The 13301-nt window shown below is 42.6% G+C and overlaps 1 protein-coding gene across 1 annotated transcript; it reads right to left on the bottom strand.

Moving 5' to 3' along the window:
* Window positions 1–1768: 1768 nt before the first annotated feature.
* ODC1 (ornithine decarboxylase 1) lies at window positions 1769–11911 on the bottom strand. Its single transcript, XM_084624709.1, has 12 exons — window positions 11711–11911; window positions 9235–9374; window positions 9019–9147; window positions 8667–8840; window positions 8299–8471; window positions 7372–7506; window positions 7084–7165; window positions 6537–6620; window positions 5065–5227; window positions 4857–4969; window positions 3774–3988; window positions 1769–2260 (listed from the first exon to the last, which is right to left on the bottom strand). Exons 3-12 carry the CDS (start codon window positions 9118–9120, stop codon window positions 2116–2118), a joined length of 1386 nt encoding a protein of 461 aa, XP_084480835.1. The 5' UTR covers window positions 9121–9147; window positions 9235–9374; window positions 11711–11911; the 3' UTR covers window positions 1769–2115.
* Between the last annotated feature and the right edge of the window lie 1390 nt (window positions 11912–13301).

Raw genomic sequence — 13301 nt, 5'->3', positions numbered from 1 at the left:
AAGATCTCTTCCAACCCTAATATTCTATGCCAAACTTCATGGTACATCTATGAGAAAGTTACAGCAATTTTAAGAATTACTTAAACAGGTGCAGAAATTTGTGATGCTAACTAAGCCACTCTAATAAAAATCACACCTTAAGTTGAACCTATGCAACTGTGTTTACAAGGCCTAAACAAGTTATAATTAACTGATGTGATGTTTGAGCAGTAGTTGAACTGCTCATTTTAATTAAGCTTTTATTTGGGAAGACTTGTTTACAGAACACAGTTGAAACATGTTCCATTAAGTTACAGAAATATAGATGTCCCCTCTGAGGCACAACACCAGAGCATCCTCTTCCACTTTCCCCAGTGCAAGGTTACTTAAAGTGATGCATTGCCTCACTATGTTATAATTTTTCCCAAAACTTCTCAATCTTCACAGTGCAGAAGCACTAGCTGTTCCATGTCAGCCATTTAATGTTCATTATCATGGACTTCAGTATTTAACTGTTGTAGTGCCTTGTCTTTTTTTTTTTTTGGCAAGCAAAAGACAACTGTTGAAGTACACTGATGAATTTTGATAAACTAAAACATCCCTCGCCAAAGCAGCATGGGATATTGCACATCAGTAGTCAGTGTCAGTTTTTCTAGCACCCTCAATTTTTAGACAAACCATGAAGTAGAGAATGTTAAGCATCTATTTGTCATATAATCTTGAGTCTTATTAAATTTGTGACATAGGAAACTGGTATGGGTTTTAATGGATGACCATTTGCTCTGAAAAAAGTTGAAATTGGATTTTCAACTGAAGGCCAGATAGGAAGAAAAAATATATAAGCCTATGCAATCAGCATAGCTGCACTATTCCTGCGATGGGCTTGTCAGTCAACTTTGGCTGAAAGTTATAAAATTAAGAACTGTATTTAAGATTCTGTAACAAACTCTAAAAAGAGCTAAAAAACTTTACTGGCACATATGCTGAGATAGCAAAGAGTTGTTTATCCTTCATATAGCTGCTATAAAGTCTTAGTGTCTTACCAGACCTCAGTAACCTAGACCAGGGACTTACAGGTTCTACTTTTTCCTTAGAGCAAAAATTCCCAGGGCTGAGGATTTCCCTAGGCAGCAGGCCAATGAGGGATGAGGCACTGAAATGCTTAAGTACTTTTGAGGATCTGGCCTCAACTTCTAAAGCTCAGTCCTCACTAGGGTTTGCCAGTTTTGATTGTACAATTCCTGTATCTTTATGATAAGATAATATTGTGAGTTCCCAGATACTCCAGGTCAATCCTGGAGGGTTGACAACCCTTGTCCCCACCCACATCAAAAAACAGTTTGCCACGATTACCAAACTGTAAATTCTGACCTTCACAAAGTTCTTTGAGAGTACTTCACTGTAGCATATTACAGTGGCCAAAAATGCTACTGGCCAACTAATTTTAACAAAAATCTTTTTTAGCAGCTTCTTCTAGTTTGCATTAAAATCTTTTACTAGTCAGGGACATTAAAAATCCGATTTAATCCATTAGGGAAGTGGACTAACCACCTGTGCTGACTGTTGCATAAGTATTTCAGCTCTCATCTGTATTACTGTAAAGCCTAGAAGAGCCATGTTTATTATACACTATACAATGCTAAAAACTTTAGCCTTGAAAAACGGTCTTGAAAGCACACCAGCTAAATCTACTGCACATCCTTTCCTACATCTATTTGGCATAGAACCACCAATATTTAAACATCCATTCATGACTGTTTTTAATTCATGTACATCAGAGACTAGCCAGTTATTTCAATATTACTTTATTTTAAAACAGCTAGGTCACAACACTAAGCTCAGCCCATTCTGCCAATATACAAGCTACAAATGCTTGTCTGACAGTCAAGGGTTAATCTTTAGTAGCATACTTGAAAGTGAGTAAAAATCCATATAAAATATTCATAGTTTCCATAGGAACACAGATAATGTGACCCCCATCTCCTAGTCATTCATTTTGTTGCATTTATGCTGACCCTAGACTTTAACAAAAAAAACCCAAAGAAACATTTAAAAATTCTAGCAAGAATTAAGTTAAGTTAATGGTCCCCAAAATGCCCTAGATATTCAATAAACAAACTTGCAATTAAACAATATCTATACATTAATACTAGTTGAAGCACAAGTTGCTGGATGATGTTCAATTCCACTTTCCCAGGCACAAGACAGTGGCAAAGTACTGACATCCTGCTCCTCCACTTCAGCTAGGAAACCTTGCTCATTAATCTGTTGCATTAGTTGCCTAAGTAAGAGGAAAAAGTAAGTCAGGAAACAATCCATATGTTTTACCCTGATTTAAGCAACTGCAATATCAAGTAGATCTTGGAGTCAAATCATAATTTGACCTCCCATCTCCAGATCTACTGATAACAGGAGGAGGTTTGCTCAGAAGTAGAATGTGTACAGCTTTAAATCAGAATTGCATTCAGAATCAGTGACTGGAATGACTTATTTGGGCACATGCCATTACTCAGTCTCTACTCCATAACCCTAGTTACATCCCACCCAATTTTGCTGATAGCAAAAGTCCTAATGTAGATGCAGTTATGTTGAGTGGCGTGTGATTTTTCCAGTCCTACCTGACACAGCTACACCAGGAGAATTTAAGTGCAGAACAGGCCAGAGGAACACTAAGCTTCATTAGAACAAATAGAGCATTTCACTTAAGGATTGTACCTCTTCATGCCCCTCACTTTACACAAGTATGTTGCCAGAAGTCTGTTGTGTAGACCTGGTTTAACTTAAATTAGCGGTGTCCCAACATCTAGCTTGCTGGTATGCATTTGGCCCCTTTAACACATTTTAAATTTATGATTTCATTTTAGGTGTCCAGCCTTTCTGCTTTCAAAATACAAAGCTTCCAAATATGAAGTGTAAACTAATGTACTGACACCTTCAAGAATGTGGGGCAGTGAAGGGAAACACCCAAGTGACCTAGCTATGCTGGCAAAATTGTACTTTTACTGTATAGCTAGTTTCACTCCTGAGGTGGTTTTACAGTACTGTTTTTTTTTTTTTTTTAAAAGTAACTGCCAGGATAGCTACATCCACACTACAGAACTTTCCTGATACAGCATACCCGTAAAGCACCCCAGTGTAGAAATAGTCATTACAAGATCTCATGAAGAGAATTTTCCATTTGCCAGTCAGAAGGCCTCAACAGTAATCCATATAGTATCTGTAAAGCAACCTAAGTGACTGACATAATTTTAAGCCTACTATTCCCCCACCCATTTAAAAATATCACATGGAGTCTTTGTAAAACCACAAATTGGCAGAAAAAGTGACACCTCAGCTGCTATGTGAAAGATCCATGCAAAAAGGGATGACCTACTAGACAGGGGAAACTGCATTTGTTAGTACTGTATCTAGAAAGAGAATATAGCAAGTTTCACCAAGTAATCTTTGTTATGTTACGCTGGAATTTTCAGAGGCATTTAAGGAGGCAATGTGTCCAAATCCCATTGAAAACCAACAGGAGTGGATATTTCTTTCCTTGGGCCCTGGGGGGAGGGGGAGGAGAAGAGAAGAGTCTCAGTGATGTAGTCTTAAGCTACGATTAGACAGAGCATCCCTTTAAATCCTGCTAGCTACAGGTAGAATTTGTCTTCTAAAGTAACGCCTATCAATTCATAATAAATGGACCTGTGGATTAGTCAACAAGGAGTTTTGTTTAAAGTGAATAACTATCAAGAGCTCTTGGCAGACCTAGTAAGATTCTCCCACCTAAAGCAAAAGTGTGACAAGTTACTAACCATGCTGGCCTTGACATCACATAATTTATTGCTGGCCTCTGGAATCCATTGAAAGTGGAAGCAGCTGCCACTGTATAGGCACCCATATTTTCAAATAGCATCCAATCACCAACTTGCAGCTCTGGCATATCAAAGCGCTCTACAATACGATCCAGGCCATCACATGTTGGTCCCCATATGCTACAGGAATAACAGCCCTCATCTGGTTTAGGTCTCTGAAGAGAGAGGTAAGTTACAAATTACTTTTGACTATCCCTCTGCTTTAGTCCTCCTTGAAAGTATGAGTCTTCCCAAACAAATAGTTGCCATGAAGGAGATTATTAAAAGGCATAGAACTCCAGCTCTAAAGTGGAGAAGAAAAATAGCTGCTAGCAGGGCCTCCTACATGAGTGATCTTTGGAATCTTCAGCTTTGGAATCTGCTCCACTGAATGGCCCAGAGCTCAAATGCCTGGGTTGGCAATGTGTCAGGAGTGGTGGTAGGATGGTGAAGATGAAATATGAAGGCATATTATGAACGCAAATATGGGGTGGGTGAAATATGAAGGCATTATGCTTGAGTTTATTTGCACAGTGGAATGAGCAGTCTATATGTTGGTTTACTACCTGGAACAGAGGTGGGCAAACTCTGGGCCATGGGACCATCCTGCCCAGCCATTGAGCTCCTGGCTGGGAAGGCTAGCCCCTGGCCCCTCCCCTGCAGCCTCAGCTTGCCTTGCTGCCAGCACTCTGGGCAGCATGCTCCTGCTGGGCAGCATGGCTGCAAGAGCCACTGGCCTGCCCTGGTGCTCTAGACCACATGGCAGTGTGGCTGGTTCTGGTCAGGTGGCGTGGCTGCCAGTCCTGGTGCTCTGAGCAGCATAGTAAGTGGATGTGGGGGTGGAGGGGGGTAGGCGGAGCGGTCAGGGAACAAGGAGCAGGAGGTGGGTGGCTGGAGGTTCTGAGGGGGGCAGTTAGGCTGTTTGGGGAGGCACAGCCTTCCCTACCTGGCCCTCCACACAGTTTTGGAATCCTAATGTGGCCCTCAGCTGCCCCCTCCCCCCCAAAGAAGTTTACCTCCAGGTCAGGGGTGGGCATACTGTACCTTTTGCAAGACTGGCTTAACATGTGCATGATCATATAGGATGCAATTGAATGATCCATACACTCCATCATTTACATAGTACATAAGAGTTTTGCCATTAATATCATCTTCATCTAAAAAGAGATGAAAATATGCAAATAAAAGCCTTTGAAAGCAAGTTTTGTATCTGGTTGCAAATGAGATTAGGAGGAGATCTAGGTTTACATACCATCAGACCCTGACTGCTCCTTTAATACAACTTTTTTTGCAATTATGTTAACAGCAAGTGTGAAAGCTGATGCAACATAGTATCTGCCAGGCTCCGCAATAATTCTTATTCCAGAATCACAAGGAAAACATTTGTCCAATGCTGGATTGATTACATTTGTGATCTAATCAAGAGACACACAAGGTTAGTGACTGTACAAAGTACCAAACTAAAGTTATTAGACTGGCTATTGCAAGAGCCAAAAGGATAAGGCTATGAAACAGTGCAAAGTGCTACGCTCAGTACACGTTGTCTAGTCAGACTGACCTGCCACTTGGCAAGGCAACTCCCATCCTTTCACATGCTGTGTATTTATACCTGCTACAACCTATCCTGAAAAATGCTCACTCACAGATCTTGGGAGACAGGCCAGTCCTTGCTTACAGATAGCGCCCCAACCTGAAGCAAATACTCCCCAGTAACCACACAACAGTAACCCAGGAACGTATCCTTGCAACAAAGCCTGATGCTGCCAACTCTGTCCACATGTTTATTCAAGTGACATCATCATAGGATTTAATCACATTAGCCACAACATCAGGGGCTCGTTCACCTGCACATCCACCAATGTGATATATGCCATCAATGCCCCTTATGTATATTGGCCAAACCAGACAGTCTCTACGCAAAAGAATAAACGGACACAAATCTGACAACAGGAATCATAACATTCAAAAACTGGTAGAATACTTCTGCCACTCAGTGAAAGACTTAAGGGTGGCAATTCTGCAATAGAAAAGCTTCAAAAGCTGACTCCAATGAGAAACTGCCAAGTTTGAATTAATATGCAAACTAGATACCATTAACTTGGGTTTGAATGGAGACTGGGTCATTACACATATTGACTCTATTTCCCCGTGTTAAGTATCCTCACACCTTCTTGTGAGCTGTCTGAATGGGCCATCCTGATCATCACTACAAGAGTTTTTTCCTCCTGCTGATAATAGCTCATGTTAATTAGCCTCTTATGGTTTGTATGGCAACTTTCTACCTTCTCTGTATGTATGTGTACAGACACACACCCCCCACCACCCCTTCTTACTGTATGTTCCACTCTATGGATCTGATGAAGTGGGCTGTAGCCCATGAAAGCTTATGCTCTAATAAATTTGTTAGTCTCTAAGGTGCCACAAGTACTCCTGTTCTTTTTGTGGATACAGATTAAGACAGCTGCTATTCTGAAACCATTTACTAGGTCTGTTAATGAAAGCCATATAAGTATTTAAAAAGGCTAAAGGTGCTCTACTTGATTCTGCAGTTAACAGAAGAAAATTATGACGACTTCAGTTCCAAATCAAGAACAGACTCCACTAGTCTTAATACTAATCAAAAGGGAAGCAAGATACCAGGTAAATAAAGGTTTGCCCAAGTTTACTATATCAAAATACCTTTACAACCTGATAAACCAAGTATTAATTAGAAATCCAACATACCTCTTCAAATTTAAGCTTGACCTCTTCAGAGCCAGGGAAACCACCACCAATATCAAGCAGATGCATACTGAAACCAAGTTCTGTCTGCAATGTGACCATGTTAAAATGGGACAGTCAAGCAAAGAAGGGATTCTTGAATAGTCTAACATAGGTCAAAACCAACTCCGTTGGAAGACCAATTTTATTTTTACGACTTTCATTTTATGGATACTTCTGACAAAGAAAACAGACTAGTCAGTTTACAAAGCACTAGTACAGGAGAACCAGCAAGTTTTTTTAAATTGGTCAGATGTCTTTTTTCCACAACACTTAAATATTGTGTCAACTATCAAAGGATTACCAAGATTCAAAAAGTAACTGACCATATGAAGCTGAATACTAACTGTACAGGAAAGGGTATAAAGCCTCTTATTTTAAGTTTCTGGTTCCAAAGTTGTACATTACTTTGTTCGAGTGGCATTTCATTCTGAAAAGTCAGTTGTATGGTCAGTACTGTGACAATAGTGGTCCAGAAGCAATACTCTTAGGTAAGCAAATTCATACTTACTCCCATATCAAAGACACAACGGGCATCAGAAATAGCTTGAACAAAGGTCTCTGGGTCAGTACAGCCACTTCCAACATGGAAACTGGAAAACAGATGCAAATCTCAATTGTCTTTTGGAAGATTTAAGTTTTAAGCAACTATTTAGACAAAAGTAATATGTAATAGCAGATTATGGTGTCAGTTCTTGTGAGTGGGGAAGTTATTTACATATTTATAAAGATATTACAATGCATATTTCTAGATGGGTGTTTTGAGAGTTTGTATATACAGATCATAGTTATTACTAACCTGACTCCAATAACGTCAAGGTCAAGTTCTTTTGCCCGCTCCAAAAGAAGTCTGCTAGTTTTCAGGGTAGCTCCAAATTTAACACTCAGGCGACAAACTGCTTTGGAGTCATCAGTTGCAATGCGCAAGACTAGCCTAGAAACAGTGTCCAATTTAGTGCCAATCCACTAGATTTTATAGAGCAGACAGACAGACAGACAGACAGACAGACAGACAGACAGACAGACAGACAGACAGACAATCTGGTTGAAATAGGTTTCAGGTCAGGAGAATGGGGTTTGTAATTTCTAGAAGGGGTTCTCAAATTTTATTGCAGCATGAACCCCTAACAAAATAACTACTACATGACCCCAGGAGGGGGGCTGAAGCCTGAGCCTGCCCAAGCCCTTCTGCCCCAGGCAGGGGAACAAAGCCAAAGCCCAAGCCTCATGCCCCAGGCTGGGAAGGGGTAGAAAGGGTGACAAAGCTAAAGCCCCATGGCTTCAGCCCCAAGCAGGGGGCCTCTAACCTGAGCTCCACTGCACAGGGCTAAAACCCTCAGGCTTTGGGGCTCGGGCCCTAGCAAGTCTAACGCCAGCCCTGGAAACTCCATTAAAACAGGGTCCCGACCCAGTTTGAGAACTGCTGAGAGAGACTTCTAGTAAGTCAAATTTAAAATAAGCTAACTTTGCTGTAAAACGTTGACAAAGGTGGACCAAATTTAACATGCAAGCAAGTTTATATTGTCCTTCTTTATACGCCAATACACTATAAAACTAGTGGGTTTGACAAATACGTTAATATTTGTGTTCTCTTCCAATTGTGAGAGTGTTAAAAGCTTAGAAATAAAGCTGAATGTGTGTTACCCAAGTAGACACCGCTAATACAGGATAGGTGAATTTAAACATGTTAAGCCCATTAAGAGGCCCAAAACCAAAAACTCCTTACTTTGCCTTTGGATGAGCTCTTGCAACTTTCATTAGCTCTACTTCACTATCAAAAGTCATCATCTGCACACCACTGTTTGCAGCATGTTTAATCTGAGAGATTTGTTTACAAGGATTTGCATATATTATTCGTTCTGGAGGTACACCAATGTTCTGTACCAACTGGATTTCAGTCTGGAAAAAGAAGAAATAAATTACTTTCTGGATGAGGTCATCCATTTGTTGAAAGATACCCTTGTTTCTAGCTAGCAGAGTGTGAAGATATAACATTGACATTCAAGAAACACTCCTAGTTCTATACAAAGCTGTAACATCCATATATGAAGTTACCATAAAAAAACAAAAAAATAACACAACTGAAGCTCTTACCTTACTAGCACAATCAAACCCTGCACCAAGAGCAGCAAGTGTCTTCACTATAGCTTTACTGTCATTACATTTGACAGCATAAAAGGGTGTTACTCGAGGGAGTGCCTTGTACCATCGGAAATGCTTCTTTAGGACATCCCCAAGGTCAGCAACATAGAAAGCATCTTTATCATCCTAAAAGAAAAATATCAGGTCATCTTCAGGAATGCCCCCAATTCAATGTTCTGCAAAGTTACAGTATAGTTTTTTTTTTTTTTTAGCAGAAAGTGTAACAATTTTATATATTAACTGTACTCAAACTTAGAAATATATATTTTCAGAAAATGCACTCATGTTTTGCTAGCATACTTACAGAGGAAGAAACTTCATTTATTTTTTGGTCTAGAATATCCTTGGCAGTAAAGCCTTCATCAAGGAAGGTGAAGTCAAACTCCTCATTGCTGAAGCTGAGCATCGTTTCTAAGAGTGTAAATGCAACAAACTGTGGATACAGAAAGTATGTTAGTTCATTCAAATTAGCAAAGAGACTCACAGAACACTAAATGATAGTCAAGATCCACAAACTTACATGGACAACTAAGAAATATCAGCTTTGTTCAAATTCTTTCAACTGTGCACCCAAAGATGTGCTTCAGAAAAGCAAAGTCTTGACAGATTAAGGCAAGTTTTCTGTTCTCTGTGCAGCAGTTGTATGATGTTGTATTGAAACTGTTCAAAGAAAAAAGAGAAGAGAAAGATTAAATCAGTTATGGAAGTTTAGAAAAATGACAATTTAAAAAGCCTTCTTTAGAAACAGAAATACATTGAAGACTATACACTAAGCAGAGCAAGTTGTTATATAAAAAACATCACAAGTATTTTAACATGCCCATTTACTATCATTTAACATTTCATCTCTTTCAAGTCACTCTACAGGTAGCTACATATGCAACAAACATTTGGCCAAGTTAGGTCTCTGAAAATTGCCATCTGCACATACTCAGAGGTTGGCAGGTAAAGTCTCTGACAATTGTTTGTCTAGAATATGTTCCAGACCAGGGACTGAATAGGCCTTTCCCTGCAATTGCTCCACATGGCTGCCAGGTTGGTGTGACAACAAATGAGCACAGAAGATGGTTTCTCCTGTTCTGCCAATGTTTCCCCCTCAAGCATCCAGGCAATGTGAAGAGAAAAGTAGCCTCACTCAAACGCTAAGGGACAAGCTCTGAAACCACTAGAGAACACTCCCTTCCAGAATCTGGAACTGAACTTAGAATTCCTAAGTCTCCGTTTTTGTCAGCTGTCTAACAAACAGCTGTAAAACCCACTAGTAAAGTATATGTATTTCATGCACCTCTACAGGCTGGTCCAAATGGAGGATGGCAACCAATTACTTTATTAACTTAAGTGGTAGAAGTCTGTGCTGTGAATCTAAAGAACCCAACCCTGCTAGTGACCTGGGTGGAGCTTGATATGATTCCACATGACAAAGTTGAGGGTTTTTTTTTTTTAAGCTTGGGAAAATACATAAGCCACCACATGTTAAAAGGGTTATGGCTGCAAAATTTAGTACTCAGGAAATGCCCTAGTGTTGTATGCATTAGGGGGTCTTTAATTACCATTAGCCTCCCACCTCCCCCAGAACCTTCCTCCATTCAATGGACAGGAAATAAATTGGGGTTAGATAGTCAACAAGGCTACTGTCTGTAAGACTGCTGCCTCATCTGAGGGGAAGTTTGGAAGGTGTTTAACAAATGAGGCAGGGGACTACTGGAAGAGGAGGAAAAAGAAAATAAGGCAGCTGAATGCAACCCTGGAGAATTGGTACATTTTCTCCCTGTCTCTGCCACAGAGTTCCTATGTAAGTCACTTAAACTAAACTTTTTACAGGTGTTCAATTATGTACTCATTTTCTGGGTGCCCAATTTGAGACAAATGGAACCTGATTTTTACTCATGTGCAATTGACATTTATGTTCAAACCTCAGCTCCCTTTAATTTCTATAAAATGCCAAGTAGTCACATTTAGTGCCCTGTTTGCCATATGCACTGAAAGAAGCAAGGATACTATGGAGAAAATAGTGTATCATATAATTAAAACTGTATCCTAATATACAAGGGGGCTGAATTTAGACTGCCTAGGCAACCTTAACTCTGGCATTTCTTAACTTTTGCCTCTTGGCTTTGCAACCTTAATGTTCTTTTAAGAGTTACTATGAAATTGAAACAACAGCTCTACTTTCTTCATGTTACCGCAAAACTGTCCGACTGGCCGTTTTAGCTCATGCCCGAGTTAACACACGGGGAAGGCTGGACCATCACTCTGCAAGCAGCTTCTTACAGATTAAGTCTTCTAAATGACCACACGTCCTGCATCCCTCAAGGACAACTGACGAGAGTTTTATCGTTCACATCCAAGTCTATAAACCCAGAGGTTCAAGTGAAGGTTTAATACGTTGGCTCCAAAGTACAAAAGCCACAGTCCTACGACTAGCAGCTTCACGGAAATCCCCCGGGCAAGCACCCCTCAGTGACAGCTTTGCGGGTTTCTCAAAACGCAGATGATTTCAGGGATTCACTTGTGGGCCAACTTAAGGAGCCAAAATGAACGTAGCGGGAAACCTTAGCGTCCCCTTCCACGCGAGCGGTTCAGGCCAGGCTACGTGCCCACCGTTTTGTAGGGATCTACTGCAAGCACCGGGGCGGCTCTGTGCCATTTCAGCCGCGCGAGCCCGCCTCGGTGGCCAGGCCGTGGCCGCCTCAGCCGGGTGCCGGGCCCAGGCCCGCGGTGGAGCAAGGGGCCGCGGCCGCCGGGCCATTACAGCAACCGCCGCGGGGCCGGCTGCCCGCGCCAAACCGGCTCTCGCCAGGGACCGCGCAGCCCCGTCCGCCCCGGGGGCTCCGCCGCCCTGCCCCCTCTCCAGCTGGGTTAGCGACGCTGCGCAGCGCGGCCCGCAGCCCGCCTCTCCGACGCGGCTGGCGAGACACGTGGCTCCAGCGGCCGGCCGGCTGCCTGCCTGCCAGCCAGCCTCCCCCGGCAGAGCGCCCGCCGCCCCCGCCCCTCACCTCAGGCAGCGCCCGTCATGGTTCAGCGCGTCGCCCGGCAGCCGGTCGGTCCCCGAGTCCCGTGCCTCCTCCTCAGAGACGGGCCCCGCTGAGCTCGCGGGCTGCCGGAGTGGACGCGCAGCCCGAGGAGGAGCCGGGCTGGAGGAGCCGCCGCTGCCGCCGACCGGCTTGAGAGCACCGACTGACAAAAGCCGTAGCGCCAGCAGAGCTCTTATTTATAGGCCGGACTGCGTCGCTATGACAACGCACCAGCTCAAACCAGCCCCGATCGGCTGGGACCGGGCAGGAGCCGCAGCTGCAGGCCGCTATTGTGACGTTAGAGTTTTCGAACACGCGCACGGGTTCGCCACGCCTTCTCCTCCCTCCCCTCAGGGGCCGCGTTCTAAGGCCTTGGGTCTAGACCAGGCAGGCAACCTTTCGCTGGTGGCTCCTCCTCCTCCTCTCTTCCTTTCTGATGCTTCCACCCCTCCCCGTTCTTCTCTGCTGCTACTTCCTCGCTGCTGTTCCCCTTCCTGTGTACCCACTCCGGTTACCCCTACCCTTGCTTTTGCCCCCTCTGCTGCAATCCCTCCACCTACTCCCTCTTTCCGTCCTGCTCCTTTTCCTGGAAGGGTTTCATAACAGAGTGGGGGTGTTGAGACAGCTCCCAATCCCCTCTTCCTGGCTCTGGGATTTCCACTGAAGTTCACATCGGTTTGCAGTGGTCATTGACTGGGAACCCTTTCAAAATCAACTTGGATTCAAATCTCAGCTGGGCCAGTTTAGATTCGAATGCAGTCAGGGTCAGCTCACCTTTTTACCTTTCTAGAGTAGATAAATTGAGGACCATGTGCTGTCTTTCACTTGAGCCCTTAAAGCTGGGTAAAGCTTTCAAAAGAATCTATGTGAACTATGCCCAGATCCTCTTGGTGTTTAGGTTTCTAGCTCCCATTGATTTCAGTGGGAGTTAAGCATGTTTGAGGATTTGGGCTTAGGAGCCTAAGTCCCATTTTCAAAGGGGATTTAGGCACTTCACAGACTTTGGCTCCTGAGTGAAAATTTTACTTCCAGTCTCTGAGTAATCATCAAAGAGACTTATACGGGGAAGGGGTGTGTCTCGCTTTCCTGTTCCAGAATGTCCCTTCCCCTACTGATACTACTACCGTTGCTACTTTCTACCCCAGCAGTGGTTTTAGTTTCACAACCTGTATGCAATCCTTTAGGCTGAAAAATGCAATAGAAGTGTGATGCAATTATTATTGTCAACAAGCTGCTGTATTGCAAATTAACAATGTTATTGAACCAACAACTTTAGGTTTAGTGAAAATAAATATTTTGCTGCTACTTAATTTTCCCTCTAAAATGTATATGATTTGAAGCTTGTGATTTTGTTATTTAATCTTATGACACTTAGACCTGCTTGTGATACATTTCACACATAAGACATTGCACAAAATTGTTTCTTTGTGTGTGTGTGTGTGTGTGTGTTTTAAATCAGATCATATTTTATGCCATGAGTCTGCATAGCGGGACTGTGTACATGTTAAGCACATGAGTCTTTGCAGAATCGGGGCCTAAATCTTTAACTGAACTATGCAGTACATGGAAGGAC

This window comes from Lepidochelys olivacea (genome assembly GCF_965140295.1).
Source record: "Lepidochelys olivacea isolate rLepOli2 genome assembly, chromosome: 3".
NCBI lineage: Eukaryota > Metazoa > Chordata > Testudines > Cheloniidae > Lepidochelys > Lepidochelys olivacea.
The sequence above is the reverse complement of the archived record's forward strand: the minus strand, read 5'-3'. Positions and strand labels throughout refer to the sequence as shown.

Coding starts and splice junctions, on each gene's coding strand:
- ODC1 (XM_084624709.1), bottom strand. CDS start 9,120: ATGCTCAGCTTCAGCAATGAGGAGTTTGACTTCACCTTCCTTGATGAA. Junction 5,228..6,536: donor TCAAGCTTAAATTTGAAGAG/GTATGTTGGATT, acceptor TCTCTTGATTAG/ATCACAAATGTAATCAATCC. Junction 2,261..3,773: donor GTGATGTCAAGGCCAGCATG/GTTAGTAACTTG, acceptor CCTCTTACTTAG/GCAACTAATGCAACAGATTA.